Source organism: Varanus komodoensis, unplaced genomic scaffold (assembly GCF_004798865.1).
Source record: "Varanus komodoensis strain SLA01 unplaced genomic scaffold, ASM479886v1 scaffold45, whole genome shotgun sequence".
Taxonomy (NCBI): Eukaryota; Metazoa; Chordata; class Lepidosauria; order Squamata; family Varanidae; genus Varanus; species Varanus komodoensis.
This window is the reverse complement of record NW_025336011.1, coordinates 4,408,906-4,424,407: the sequence shown is the minus strand read 5'-3', so window position 1 is coordinate 4,424,407 and position 15,502 is coordinate 4,408,906. Positions and strand designations below refer to the sequence as shown.

The 15,502-nt window shown below is 49.2% G+C and overlaps 1 protein-coding gene across 1 annotated transcript in view; it reads left to right on the top strand.

The window, feature by feature from the left end:
* The first annotated feature begins 527 nt into the window (after positions 1–527).
* PPP1R9B (protein phosphatase 1 regulatory subunit 9B) overlaps positions 528–15,502 on the top strand; it is a 69,657-nt gene continuing 54,682 nt past the window's right edge. The window contains exon 1 of the mRNA XM_044444601.1: positions 528–2,432. Within this exon, the coding sequence (XP_044300536.1) occupies positions 1,011–2,432 (1,422 nt within the window). The 5' untranslated portion in view covers positions 528–1,010. The remainder of the gene's footprint in view (positions 2,433–15,502) is intronic.

Below are 15,502 nucleotides of genomic sequence, written 5' to 3'. Positions count from 1 at the left end.
ATCTTGAACCGATAGCCATGATGAACCCAGTTTTGGAAAAGCGGGGCGTTTGCTATTATCATCATCCTCATTATTATCGTTATTTAGAAAGGCCAGAGAGTCGTGCAAGCTCCCAACACGAGGAAAGGGTCGGATTACATTTTCATTTTTTAAGCAGTCCTTCGGCGACGGGGAGAACGAGGGACCATGGTTCCCTCCCCTCCCCCTTCTCCCCCCTCCCCCCCCCGCGCCTTCGCCTTGCAATTGGGTTGATTAGTTCAGTGGGTTTTTCTCTCTCTTTCCGAGGTGGGAGGGCGGACTAGGGAGCGAGGGCGAGCGAGAGAGGAAGAACGTGTCGCTGTCTTTTTTTTCTTTTGCTTCCTTTCCTGCCACAGCTGAAGGGGGGGGGGGGCTAGGAAAACGATCTCTTTAAGACCCAGGGGGAATTTCCCCTCACCCCTTCTCTCTCACTCACCCCCCCCTTTTTTTTTTAGGAGCGACAGGCTGTGCCGTTTGCAGAAGGGTTTGGTCTCCATCATCGGGCTGCAAGAGCGAGAGAAAGGGAGGGCGAGAGGAGAGCGCAGGCGGCGAGGAAGAGAAGCCAGGCGTGCGAGCGCGGGGAAACACGCATCCCGGGCAGCCGGCAGGAGTGGGCCTGAGCTAATCCGACCCCTTCGGAGGATCTGCCGCCTGCTGCCATCGGTAAGGCGCCTCCTGGATCCATCCACCACCCCTTTCCACCACACGCATACGCCGCCTCTCTCCTCCGCCTCCTCCTCGTCCTCCGCCCCCCGCGACTGACCACATTTCCCTGACACAATGAAAGCCGTTTTGTAGACGGAGCAGCAACGTGCCTAGCCCCCTGCTTGCATTCTTGCATCTCGCGATGTGAGCGCGCCGCAGCTCATCGCGGAAGAGACAGCCGGAGGGAGACGTGGAGGGGTGGGCGCGAGAGAGAGAGAGGTGGCGAGGCAGAGCGGAGGAAGCGGGGGGCTATGTGGTGTCAGCGACACCAGAAGATTTGCTGAACCATGATGAAGACTGAGCCCCATAATAGTCCCGGTGGCAGCAGCAGCGGCAGCAGTAGCGGCGGCGGCGGCGGCAACGGAGGGACCTTGCGGAGTGCCTCGCCTCACCGGAACGCCTACGAAGCCGGCATCCAAGCCTTGAAAGCCCCCAAGGATGCCCTTGGCAACCCCGAGAGCGAGGAGGCCAAGAAAGCCAGGAGCAAGAAGTATGGCTCCAACGTCCACCGGATCAAGAACATGTTCCTGCAGATGGGGACTGCGCCGCCCGCGGGCGAGGGGGCGGTCGACCTGGCCAAGCTGAAGGAGAAGCCCGTCCGCTTGTCCTTGCCCCGGGCCAGCAGCCTGAATGAGAATGTCGACCACAGTGCCTTGCTGAAGCTGGGCACCAGCGTCTCCGAGCGGGTGAGCCGCTTCGACTCCAAGACAGACAAGCCGCTGTCCAAGCTCCAGGAGACCCGGAAAATCTTCGAGAGGAGCCTCCAGGAGAAGGAAACCACCAACAAGCTCCTCCTGAGGAAGGAGAGAGCAGGCTTCCAGGACAGGAAGCTGGACGTGGTGGTGAGGTTCAACGGGAGCACGGAGTCGCTGGACAAGCTGGACACCGACGCGGTGTCGCCCACGGTCAGCCAGCTCAGCGCGGTCTTCGAAAAGGCTGACCTCAGGAACAACCTGCACAAAGCCCCCGGCAAAGTTGGGCCCCTCAACTCCAAGATCGTCAGCAAAAGGTCCAGGGTCTTCCTTCAGGCGTCGGACGGGGGTGCCAAGGGGGAAGTGAGGAGCAGCGAGGGGCCCACGATCCAGGTGAGAAGCAGGCCGCTGGAGGCCGAGAAAGCGCAGACCAAACTTCCCGCTGCTGGACCAGGAGCCGGGAAGCCAGGGGACAAGGATGGAGCGGGGGGCCTGCGCCCGCAGAAGGTCCAAGAGGTGCGCAAGATCAAGCCTGTGGAAGTGGAGGAGAGCGGGGACTCGGAGCAGGAATTCGAGGCGGCGGAGGTGGCCGTGGCACTGGCGGAAGAGCACAGCAAGGCCTCCAAAGGGTCCGAGGCCGCCAGGGCCAAGGTGATACAGGCCGAGGTGACGGTGCACGCTGCCTTGGAGAATGGCCGGCCGTCAGGCGAGAGACACCTAGAAACCCCAGATGCATTGGCTGACACGTACTGTGAGGATGTGGCCAAGGCTGAGGGACCCGAGGAGAATGACCTGGGTGATGAGTCTAAGAAGGAGGACTTCTCTGAGGCTGACCTAGTGGACATTAGTGCCTACAGTGGGCTGGGGGAGGACTCGGGGGGGAGTGGGTTGGATGAAGATGAGGATGCTGATGGACTGTACGCACCCGAATCCAGCTGTGTGGAGATTGCTGGGCTGTCAGAAGAGGATGAGGCCGCCCCCAACCGCAAGATCCACTTCAGCACAGCGCCCATCCAGGTAGGCCTTTGGGTGGGGATAACTGGGTCCTAGAATGACCGGTTGCCTTTGATGTGGGAAGCACCTGGTGCTGGAGGTTGCGCTCGATGGAGTGAGAATTCTAAGCCAGAGTCTAACTTCACACCCTCCAACTTTGGCCTAGTTCTCTCACAAAGAGCAGCTGCAACAGGGAACGTGGTCTCAAGAGCACTGCTTGAAGAGACTACCGGTGGACTTGCCGGAGGGAATGCTCCTCCATAGAACATTTCCCTGTGTAGAGTAAATAAGTAAATACGATTCCCTGCACACAGAAAAGTAGCACATCAGGGAGACAGGTTCTAGTTTCACATTTTCCCAGAAATCCTAGCTTCTGTATGGGGAAAATTGTGTGATTTTTAATCTTTGCCAGGAGGAGAATTCAGATATGTGAGCTTCCACTTGCCAGCTGAAGTGACACAGTCAAGAATCAGGTTTGTCCTCCATTTGTGGGCACCAGGCCTTCATCACCTAGGCAATGAAGGACCTCTTTCCCCAACCCTCTCTTTTTCTGAGACCTTGTTTTTCGCAAGGCCTATGGCAAATGCATAGCTTCACTCTAGAAGTCTAGTGCTTTCTTTTGTTTGGATTTTATCTTCTTTTTCAAACTGGTGATTCAAGAAGATCTGTGCAAATGGGGCTTTCATAGCACTGAGTCAGCCAGTAGCATGGTACAGTGTGCTGATTTTGATCCTCCCTTTCACCCTGTTTGCTTTCCAGTGCAAAATATAAAGGTGGGAGTGTGTGTGTTTGAGGTGCGGGGTGGGGGGTGGGGATAAGGAAGGGGAGCAGTGGAAACGGGCGATTCCCCACCTTGACTATTCAACAGACAGGAAGATGCTGAGGTGACTCGATTTTCCAGTCAAGGAGAGGGGCTGGGGGGAGCCATTCTCCATCCCTCACTTTTTGCCAAGCGTTGCTTTTTCCAAGCACCGAGGGTGAGGGAGGGATTATTAATGAACCCGTTTATGTCTGGCTGGTGGTAGTAAAGGGAATAACACATCTGATGTGAAATCTCAAGTTTCTCACACTCCATCCCACCTCAGCTGGGAGATGTGTTGTCTCTGCAAGGAAAAACAGGCATAATTTAAAGGCGATGCTCCGTTGCCATTTGTCCCTTTGCAGCCCTCCCACACACACATGCGCACACATCTCTGCCTTCTTGGAAACTCTGTCAGTTTCCCCTTCCCAAAACTGCAAGGATCAAAGCCATCCTAGGTGCTATTCCCAATAGCTAAGCTGTTTCCATCATATGTGAAGGTCCAGTTGCTTGGTCCCGCTTGCCAATCAGTTCCCTACTAATCAGTGTGGTGTAGTGGCTAAGGCAGATTTTCACAACCTGGCACTGGACTAAAGATCCCATCATCCCCACCCAGCCTGGCGGATGGCTGGACACATCTGGAGGGCATGAGGTGAGGTTGCAGGTTTTAGAGAAGGAAAAGCCAGGCTGAAATCTTGACTCAGTCACAGATCTTATTGGTAGCCTGAGGTCGATCTCCATGGCTCAGTGTAACTCGCTTCACACATTTGTTGTAAGGGTGAAGGTGGCCAGTGCATGTGCACAGAATGCATGTGGCCTTGAGTCCATTGGATGCAATACTTCAAGAGGTAGATTAGAATGGTGGGAAGGATTCTGATTTGTGAGATCAACTTCCTTTTAAACTGAAAAGCCAAAAGAAACCTAGTGCAAAAGAATTGCATAAATTACACTATAAATTACACAACTGTGAGTCCAGGAATTTGTTTTGAATACAAAAGCGGAACAGAGCTCACTGTCCTTCCACACAGAAAATCCATCCCTGATTATTTCAAGCTTTCTTCAGTGCAATTTAGGGTGGGGTGAGAGAAGAGTCATTTTGTTGCTGCTATGGTTAAACAATTGAGAAACAGGAATCCTTGCTGATCCACTGCAAGTCAGCCAGGGATCTAGATCTATCTTCTGCCCAGCCCAGGATCAGAACCTGGGAAATGTGGGTTAATATGCCACAAGCAGATAGCAGTGTGAACAAGATCCTGCTTGCCAAAGGTCAAATTTCTTTGGCCTTTTGGCACAGTTCCAGCTTAACCATCATCCTAGTTCCGAGTCATGGCAGATCTCTGAAGGAGAGGCAGCATTCCCTGAGTCAAGCTGGAATAAGAGAGTTTGGGTTTATAGCAGCTAGCCTTGTCTTAGGTTGACAAAAGACTTAAACATTAAGGTGCAAGGGCCAGATTTTGAGAGTCTGGTCTTCTGAAACAATTCCTAATTAAACCGTGGGCCACCTTTTACACATGAAGCAAATTCAGCTTTGCCAGATGACCAAACCCCCCTTCTTTAAATTAGGTTATCTCTAGGGCAGCCTGCTTTAGCCAGAAAGCCACAACTCCCATTGTGCCCAGCAGCAGATCATGGGCATTGTAGCCCAGCACAACTGGAGGGTGCCACTTGGGAAAAGCTGCTCTGGGGCCTTGGGGGCAGCCATATAAGCAACGGGGTGCTTGCTGGTGTTGGTACATGAGACTCTGCACTGACGTTGGGCTAAGAACATGAGATGGTATTTGCCACATTTTAAGACAAGGGAGGAAATTTGCTCCGGCTCACATTTGCTAGCAATGACCTGAAAGCTTGGGTGGACTTTGCCTTCTCCTTGAATCTATTACTTGACTGACTTACTGGAGCTGCCTGGATTTGTCGGAGATTCTGGCAGTACGTCCAGGATGGCTGTCTGCTTGCAGCATCGATCTGTCAGTGGGTGAAGGTTCATTGTGTGGAGAATCCTACCTGGGGGTAAACCTGGGTGGCTGCAGCTTCTGTGATGCTGTAAGTCCTGCAGTTCGCCTGCTGCAGATCCCAAGTCAGCCTTCCCAAACCCCAGGCCTTTCAGATGTTTTGGACAACAGCTTCCAGAATTCCTGACCATCAGCCATGCTAACTGGGGCTGATAGGGTTTGAGATTCAAAACGTCAGCAGGGCAGCAGGTTGACAAAGGCCGCCAAGGTGTTGCTTGGCTGCTGCCAAGAGTTATTAACATTGGATGCTGCCTCTGTTGCACAGGAAACTGTAGGTGTGCCTTTGGCAGGGAGAAATGCCCAGATAAGCATGTCTCCACAGATGCTCTGCAGCTCCTGTGAGCCTGCACCATGTGTGAGCGGAGTCCCAGAAAGCTGAGCCAGAGACTGGCCTTCAGGAATCCTGTTGGTTGCTTCCCTGGCTGCCTTTGCTATTGTCTGCCTAACAGGTGTTCAGCAGCCGTTCAAGGCTGGGGGGCAGAACCTGGAAGGGACGAGGCCACTACCCAGATGGCTTGCTGTCCATGTGAGATGGACACGTGGCATGGGAAGGGGGAGCTAAAACACCCCAGCGGCCTGTTTAAAGGAAAGGATCTGGCGGGGACGGAGTAGGAATACAAGAAAACCTAGGCCCTAATTCTTAATATTCTAAGTCTGTTATCGTGACCATAACGTAGCAGGGTGTCCTTGGTCTTTGGATAGCACCTCTGAGGCTCAGTCACGTGGAAGAAGCATCCAAGATCAATGCTTTCCTGCTGTATGTTCTCAGTGTCTGGCAAGCAAGGGTAATTTGCCCCTGCTCTTTGAGGTTTTTTCAAAGCATGGAGGCTGATAGCCATGGACAGGCCTGTCTTGTACTAATTTGGCTAATCCCCTTTTAACGCCATCTGAGGCAGGGGCTACCGGCACAGGGATTCCCATAAATAAATTACATTTTGAAAGGAGCGGGGCTTGTCATATCTGTCCCCTAATCCTAGCTGTGTGGGAGCGAGATGGCTATTATTTGTCATGACCTCCTAGGGCCTATATTCTCTCATAGATCCTCCTCTTTTAGGCAGCCTACCTACTGATGGGGTGCCGTGGCACAAAGGAATCTGGACATGGGGGTTCACTTTGTTTCCTCACGATCAGTACACTCCAAGAATTGTTGGCACAGCAAACTTGGAGTAGTTCATTGGCCCTGGGATCCCAAGCAGCCCCTGGGTGTCCTTTGTGAACGCAGCAGCAGGGGGACCGGATAACATGTCACGCAGCTTTGCGAGCTGCTGCACGCAGCCCTGTGCCCCTCCCACCAGTCTCAAGGGGCAACTAGGAAGGAGGGGACACAACTCCTGGGGTGCGGTGCCCGCAGCAGCAGTGCACAAAGTCAGGGGTCGGGCTAAGGGCAGGCATGACCAGTCCTGTTGATTTAGCTCAAGGAATAAGATTCGGGGTTCAAAGGGAGTAGGGGTTCAAAGGAAATCTTTATTTCGCATTTTGCATTCTAAGTCATCCTTCAGTCATTTCTTGTTCATCATCTTTAGTTACATCGATAGTGGGAAGGCTGAAACAGCTTTGAAAGTTCAGACAAAATCAAGGCCCTTCAGTGCTATGAGAGATTCTAGATCACAAGCTGTGTTGGCCCCGATCCCTGCTGAACATCCATGGAGATACACTTATCTTGACATTTCTCCCTGACTATTGGCACACCTACAGTGGTGATCATCACTGGTAGGAAAGCCATGTTAGTTTCATTCCAAAGGGACATTGTGAGCTATCTGAAAGGAAATGCCATATTCCAGTGGAAGGAGGCAGGAGCTCTTGCGTTTCCTTTTGTGTGTGTGTGTGTTTGTGAGGTCTGCATGCCGGTATGCTCCTCAGGCAGCCTCACTGATCAGCTAGGGGTGGAAGGAGGAGGATTGTAACCTCTGATTAAAGCTTTGGTGGAAGAATATACTGATTAAATCAATTACAGCTGCCAACCCTCATGTCAACATATCATCAGGCTTTACCATGGAGGTCGTCTGGCTTCCATCAGAATTTCTATTTTGCAAGTAGTTGAGCTTTATCCCTGAAATAAGGTTCTGGAGCAGAGTCTTGGCTCTAATTAAGACCTGGGAGGAGTGGGGGAAGAAATCACTCATTCCATGTTTATCTTCTTCAGCTTTTGAGCTCAGGACAGCTTCCCTAGTTCCCGTCTTTATCCTGTGAGCAACTTGCGAGGTAGGTGAGGGCTGAAGGAAATAGTGGCTAGCCCAGCTTCATCCAAGGAGCTTCACGTCTGAGTAGGAATTTCAGCCAAAGTAGTCCAGTCCTTGTCCAACCAGTACACTGCATGGGCCCAGGTAACTTGTGGCACTTGACCTAATTTCCAAAGCCTTCTGCCAGCAATCAGCGTACACCTCCAGCAAGATCAGTCTGTCTCTCCCTTTGTGGCCTACTTGATTGGGGTGGGAAGAGGAGGGAGAAGAGGGGTGGCAGAAAGTGAGGATAGGTGGTTTTGCGGAGGGGATACATATAGGGTGGCATTGTACAGTCTGCTTAGCATGTACGCCAGTAAGAAACAGGTATCTTTCATAGAAATTTCGAGTCCTACAGGTGGGGTCTCCAACATGGTGATTACAGGTGTCAGACACCCCCGGTGGGACCTCTTAGACTCTCCCCAATCTTGATTTCATTTTATTTTATTTGCCTTTTTAAATTATCCCTTTCTGCCACTCACAACTATCATGGTGCAAAGCAAACATCTTCCCTCCAGTGCCATCTTTATTTGGGTGCTTGAGTGTAGGCTTGTAGTTTGGAATTTAGATCCTGCAGTTGTATTCGTTTCTTGGGCAAGTTGAGTTTCTTTTAGTCTCACTAATTTGTTTTCTGGGAAACGAGTGTTCTGTAACCAGTCCTGCCTACCCTCTCTGTGAATGGCCAAGCACACCTATAACTACCATTTTGTGTGAGCATACACAACACTCTCTCAAAATTCTCTATGTTCTCAGTGACCCAGAAAGCTTGGAGACTTCTGCCCCACCATCCTCTTCAGTATATTCTAAAACCTACACCTACATTTGCCACAGAACAAAGAGGTAAAATCCTGAAATAATAAGATCAATGGGAGCACCTCAGACCGCAGCAAGGATGCGGTGGCCATTTTTTTTAATGTTCCAGTAGTAGAAAAGTAGCCCTTAAGGGAGGAAAATTCTATACCGTCCACTGCATATTGAGCTAGTATTCTGCATGCAGTTGGTTTTTCAAATGTAAGGAAACATTTAGGCTCATCCATGTGTGGGAGGAATTGGTACGATCTTCCCTGTCACCTTGGGGTTGTATCAGTCTCTGCCGCTACCACCGAACTACGTCCGCCCCAGGCATGGCTCCCATTTTCAGCGTGCCATTTTCTCTTTTGCCCTTTGTGCCTAGGGCTCGTGGGGACGGAACAAAAACCCAAGAGCCTCCTGGACAGAGAGGTCCAGTGGGCAAGGCTTTCATTGCTTGAACTCTCACCTCCTCCAAGAGCCCCAGGAAAGATGAATTAATATGTGTCATATTAATCCCACAGAGCAAGTCCCAACACATGATTGTATCACCGTCCTGGGATGCAAGGTGAAGGATGCTATAGAAAAGCTTTTTAACAAACAAACGCCATGCTGAATTGGTCTGAGGTGCCAGGATGTGGCCATGGCAGCCTTCTCCAGCCGATGCCCTCCGGGTGTGTTGGACCACATAGTCAAAGGGGGCTTGCAACCTAACACATACGAGGGGCACCCGGATGGGCAAGGCTGTGCTGTTGTAAAGGGGGAAGCCCTCCAAAGGGACCCGGGTTTGAGGAAGTGTGTAAGCCCAAATGCAGCGTGTGCAGTAGTTTCCACCCAGCAGATGATATCTGGAGCTCAGAAGGTTTCCCTTTAGAGACTAGAAAAGAGCCCCCAGCCCCTGAGTGAGGCCTTCCCTGGAAGCCTCCTGCAGAAGCGAATCTCGGCACAGGGGGCATATGCTCACCCCTGCAGGGGTCAAGTGAAGCGGCTTGCTTTGAGGGCTGTCTGAGGAGGCCCGCGGCACCGTCTTCTTCTTCTCACTGTGATGGTGCCTTCCCCACTGCACTGTCACACACCTACCTGGCAGCCACGAAGCACCCTTTTAAACATTAAATGAACTGATTTGTACATGATGCTTTTCCTTCAGATTTTGTTTTAAACCTGGGTTTTGTTGTTAGCCACTCTAGTGCCATTCTTTGGCAGAGAGGCGGGGTATCATTGAAATAAATGCTGATCATTTACAGTACCATAGAATGTGGCACAGGGTGAAATGTAAAAGGGAATCTTTTCATTTTGGCAGGGTAGGGTGGGGGCAGGACTGGCATCAGCATCCTAGGATGCCATGACTGAGCGTCTTGTTTGGAGAGTAGGCAATCCTGCCCTACCTCTGCATGGAGAAGAACAGGAGAGAAGAAAGGGGGCTTCTTGGTGGTGGCTCCCATGCTCCCAGGAACTCCCTGCCAAGCGAGACTAGCTTCATTCCCTCTCTGCTTTCCTTCCTCTGGCAGTTAAAGATCTTTCTTATTAGGCAGGCCCTTGGCAGGTATGTGACTCTCCTGGGTTGGATTTTTAAATTCCATTATTGTTGCGTTTTCCATTGCACTTTAATGCCTTTTTATCATTGCTTTAATCAAGGTTTATATATGACTGAATGCCATTTTCTTGGTATGAAGGTGGGATACTAATCACATCAAAGAAATCGTTGAATGAGGCAGTGGCACCCAAAGGCAGGGGAGCCGCAGGTCTCCCTGAACTTTTCACACAGTGCTAGCAGATAGGAAGTGTGCAGCAAGACTACCACAAGGAGAATCATGCCAGAGGTGTGACGGGCATCCCCAGGTTGGCCACGTCAGGTTTGCAGGAGTTTTTCATCATTTCATTCCTTTCCTAGAGCAGTTGGGGTTTCTAGGTTTCTAATCGGCTCTGTGCCTCGGTGCAGGACATTACAATTAAAATAGAGAGGTCCTGCTGTCCTGAAGTGGCTGATAATATCTTCTGCAATAACAACAACAGCAAGGAAGGTACAGTGTATAGGGGTGACTGGAGCAGACAGGTGCCGATGTGGCAAGATCTGGTGATCTGATTGAGAGTGGAAATATGTCCGGGAGGGCTACGCAGGGCTGAAAGTCAGAAGAGGGTTTTGTTTGCACAATCAGTTACTTTGGGAGAACAACTCTCAGCCTAAAGTCAGTTCAACTTCTGATTTGCATTTATATTTGCCAGGGTCCAAAAGGTACCTCATGATTGCTTCTGGTATGCCCAGTGCAAAGTTTGATTCTTTTTCCTTTGAGTGGCAACACGCCCTGCCAGGGCCACCTTACAGATGGTTTATGAGAGCCACTGGAGTATGTCGGGGAGTAAATACCAGGGGCAAGGCAAAAGCTCCAGTCCCTGTCTTCCATGTGGAGCAAGTTGCAACATTCTTTGAATAGGCACAATTCAGCCTTTTAGGATCTGCTTTGTTCTCTTTTTTATCAGAACCCTGAGATCTTCCAAGAAGAGCTACTCAGGGGATGGCAGAAGAGCCAGAAGCAAAATGGTAGACAATCAGCTACGGTTGCTCCTGTCCATATGCTGTTTTAACTAACTAGCTTACACAAATACATATTTATGCCTGTGTTCACTATGGAGTGGGATTCTTACAGCCCAATTTATAATCCAGATTAGTCTGTGTCTACTCAGAAGTAAGCCACACTGTGGAAAATGTTGTAGGAAGGCAGCTTTAAGGATAAACAACATTTTAGTTGTTACTGCTTCAAAAAGGTCAGTAAAGCCTTTTGCCAATCATCTAGCAATCTTCCAACAGATCACAAGCTACTTTTGCCCTACTCGAGAGCAGCCGTCCCCAGCTGATGTACTCCAGAAGTGTTAATTACAGTGCCCTTCTTCCCCAGCCATTCAAGATGACTGAGGCTTATAGGAATTGTAGTCTGATACATGTGGAGGAATCCTGCCCAGGGATATAATTTGAACTAAAATTTTGCAAGGTTTAGCAATGTCCAAGCCTGCCTCTCTGTTCCAGTTCTGGGATTTTGCCCTTGTAGGGATTTTGCCCTTGCTGATTTGTGAACTTTGGGGGGTTGGTGCTTCCCTGATGTGCCACTCCAGGACTCCTTTTACTTTTTGTTGCTTAATGTTTAATCTGCACAGTCTGCTTTTTTACATGCAAATGGGCGCACAACAAGCAATAAAGATCGCAAGATATATTGGAGCTTTGGAGCAAGGCTGACTTCCCACTTCTCAATGCCTTTGTTCATTACTGTATTTAAGGCGAAATCCTGCACATGCTTAGATAGGAAACAAGTCCTACAACTCCCAGCATTCCTGAGTCAGCATGGCTGGTTGGGAATGCTGGGACTTTTCCTGTATAGTCCTGTATAATCTGCATAGTTTCTCGAAATCTAGCAGTACCTTCAGCAAGGCCATCTGCCCTTCCGTCAGTGCATATTGTCTTAGATACTACAGGACTTCCCCACAAGACTGGTTCAAACTATAGTTAACAAGGCAGATTCCCAAAATGGTATCAGTTTGTTTGTTGCTGACAGACTCAACCCCCAGATTGTGTCAAGCTATTATTGTTAATGAGCTCGATTCCCTCCTGGAGTTGTATCACGCTGCTGGTTAACAAGATGGAAAGGTTTAGCATGCATCTTAAATCAGAAAGCATGGTACAGCACAAAGATACACACCACACACACTAATCACGTACTCTAATGCCAACTCAGTCACAGATACAAGGTGACTGAGTATCTGTCAGTCCTGAAGAGGCTGCAGCAACTTGAGTTTACTAAAGTTTCAAAAATATTATTGAACTAGCTTTAGGAAGAGATCCCTCCACAACCAAACCATATGGATTTACTTTAAGTCTTTACTCTTGAAATTCATATATACAAAAATTAAGTGCATATTTGAAACAGATTTGGAATATAGGTAATCCACATAATTTTATAAAGACAATTATATAAACTAGAGTGGGGGAGCTTATGGCCCTCAAGATGTTGCCAGACTACATATACCATGTAGTCACACATCAGTTACATATACCATGGTGGTAGATGAGAGTTGTAGTCCATCAGCATCTCGAGCCACAGCTTCACCATTCTTATTAAACTTTTATAAAGATCGATCTGTATAGTTAAGATCTTTTAAAGAAATAGAGTGGCAAAGTATTTGATAGTTTGTTGCCATGTTCTTTTCTCTGGTGGTATTTTCTATCTTTTGTGGTATTTTCTGCAGGTGGTGCCATCCAGCCCTAGCATGGGGAGCATTATCCAGATTCAGCCAAGAGTGGTGGGAAATCGTTAAATTCCCCCTGTCACCCCATGTAAAACGCCTGATCTGGGTGGGTGTACCTACTCTAGAGTGAGAATGAAAAATGGGTGTAGCTGCAAGCTATGTCCTTGAGGGTATAACCCTCAATATGTTTAGGTGGAAAAAAGTTCCACAATTCCCAGCGTGCCCCAGGTAGCCATGCGAGCTGGCGCACGCTGGGCCTGGAAAGAATTTTTTCTGTCTAGACTTACATAGGACTGTGGCCTAAAGTGATGCCTGTTTTGGTGCAGAGTTCGGGGCCACAAGAGGATGCAGTTGAAGCATTCTGGAATTCCTTGGTTTTTCTAGATGGAGCTATTGACTTAGTATAAAAACACCAACAGAATTTCTTATGCACACCTACTTGGGACTTCACTTCTAAAATAGGCAGGAAAATGTGCGGAAAATGGCAGAAAAATAGGCAGTCTATCTCTGGGCATCCAAATGTTCAGTGGTGGTGAGGGAATTGGTGGATGGCTTAGCCAAGTGTTGGCCTTGGGGCTCTTTTAAAACAACACCACTTGACTTCCATATGGTGAAGCCGGGGCTTTGGCAAACGTCTGGGAGAAAAGAGATCCAGATATTTAAAGCAGCTGCCAAGTATGTATCTTTGGTGTTTGAATAAACATGCAGTCCAGGCCACGCCAGCCTTATCCATATAGTTGATCACTGTGAGTTTTCTTCATCTGCTGAAGGATGTGGGCTTCAGCAATTACCCATCTAAATACAGCTGCATTTGTAACTGATATTTATCTGTATTAAGATACAGGTAAGCTGACTTACGAAAATGCCTTTATTTCCAAAGACCCTCTTTAAAACAATAAACATCCTACAGCCTAAACAGGAGATGATGGAAGGCTACAAGACTGATGAGCTATATTAAGTATCTTCCTTGCCTTTTGCACTGTTCCAAGCTTGCCAGCCTTCATTTTTTTAAACGCTCTTCCAAGTATGTGTGCCTTATCCCTCCCCACTGTGTGTGCAGCAGCCAGCCTAAAAATACAGCATAGCACTATGTGGGCTGCATTTCTCTCTAGATGTCACCATTAAGCCGGGGACTGTACTTATAGCCCGCGTGACTCTGTCAGTCCTGGTCACCAGAGGAAATTCGCTGTTCACCGCTGATGACCAGGTGACAGATGAGCTGCAGTCTTGTGTTTAGGTAGGTTTTTGTGTGTAAACTTGGATCTGATCCCATCAAAACAAACATCAAAAGAAGTATGTGGGTGAGGAGGGAGAATCCTCTTTCAGCAGCTTATAGTTCCTCCCTTGCTTTTCTCCTTGAATGCTGGAAGTATGTTCTGGTGGGAAAAAAGCACTCGGAAAGAGGGGCAGCCAGGAGTTTATTTATTCATTTATTTATTTAAAGTTCTTGTATCCCGCCCTTCACAGTGTCTCAGGGTAGCAACACAGTGAGACAAATAATATAAATATAAATAATATAGATAGATAAAGATATAAATATGGTACAGCATCGCTAACATTTGTCCAAATGTTAATTTGTCCAAATAATCCAAAGTAAAAACACAAATTAACACTTAAAATAATGGGAAAATAAAAGGTTTTGGTCTGGCGCCAAAAAAAAAAAAAAAAGCGCCAGCGCCAGGCACACCTCTCTGGGGAGCGAGTTCCACACTGCAGAGAACGCCCTTCTCCAGGTTGCCACTCTTCTGATCTCCTTTAAGGAGGGCTCCTGAAGAATGGCCTCTGATACAGATCTTAGGGGGCAGGCAGATTTATATGGAAGGAGGGGGTTAGGCGATGGGCTGGGTGAAGGTTCAGCATGGCTCACCCACACCTATTTTGAGCTTACACACAGACTCCCACTCCTCTGTTTCTTCATGACCTGGGTGGACCCACGTTGAAACTCCAAGAACAACTCCGAGAACAAGACTTTCTTTGTAGGCATTGTAAGAGGAGAGTGGTGGGCGAGGGACAGAGAGGCAAGACGCTCCAACAGACAGGAAATGCCAGCAGTAACTAATTTGTTCGTTGGTAGCATGCATCACCTGTGAAACATAATTAGAGCACAGATCTCAAGTCAAATGAACATAGAGAAATAGCAGCAGCTAAGAGGGAGAAAATGCAGTCCTGTTACAGGCAAGGCTGCCGGGTTAGGACCACTGAAGTGCTGGCAACAGGAGGAAAAGCAGCGTTCAGTGACTCCTGCCCTTGGTGGCCTCCCACCAAGGGGTTTGGATGGTGCTGCGGAAGTGCAGGATGGAAGAAGGACCAAGCTGGGTGTCGCAGGAGAGGTCGCATCAGCTCACTCCCATGTGTAGCCCTTCATTTCCGAAGCAGAGGTGGGGTCTAACCTGAGGAAGGGAGTGGGTGAAAGCAGCTGAATCCTTCCCTCTCCTCCGTCCCCCTCCCCTTGCTCTGTCTCTGGAGGCATCTTCCTCCCAGTTTGGCTGGCTCACTTGCCCTGGGACGTGCCACAGTAGGACAGACGAGACATTTGTTGGCATGCGTTTGAGAGGAGCTGGTGCAATGTGGTAGCTAAACTCTGAGCTTCGAATCAGGCAGGAGCCCGTAGGTTTGACTGTCACCTCTGCCGTGAATTCTCTGGGTGGCCTTGGACAAGTCTCTCTCTCTCAGCCTCAGCCTTTGCTACTGCAGTCGGCAGTATGAGGGTCACTGAAGGGCCCCACGGCAGCCTCCTTCAGCATGGCGTTCCCCAGATTCTTCAGAGTACAACTTCTAGCATTCCTGACTGCTGGCACCTTTTATCTGGGGCTGCTGAGAATTGTAATCCAAAACATCCAGAGGGTTCCTGGTTGGGGAAGGCTACTTTACAGGGCTGTTGCTCAGATTACCACTAGAGAATGCGTCTGAAGCATTGTGGAAGCTTGAACATGCTGTGAGCTGGATCCAGGATCTGCCTTCCAAAATAGAAAGGGACCTTTTCAGAGGCTGGGATCCACTCTCAGAAGGCCCCTCTGTCTGATTTTGGGGAATCCCCTTCCC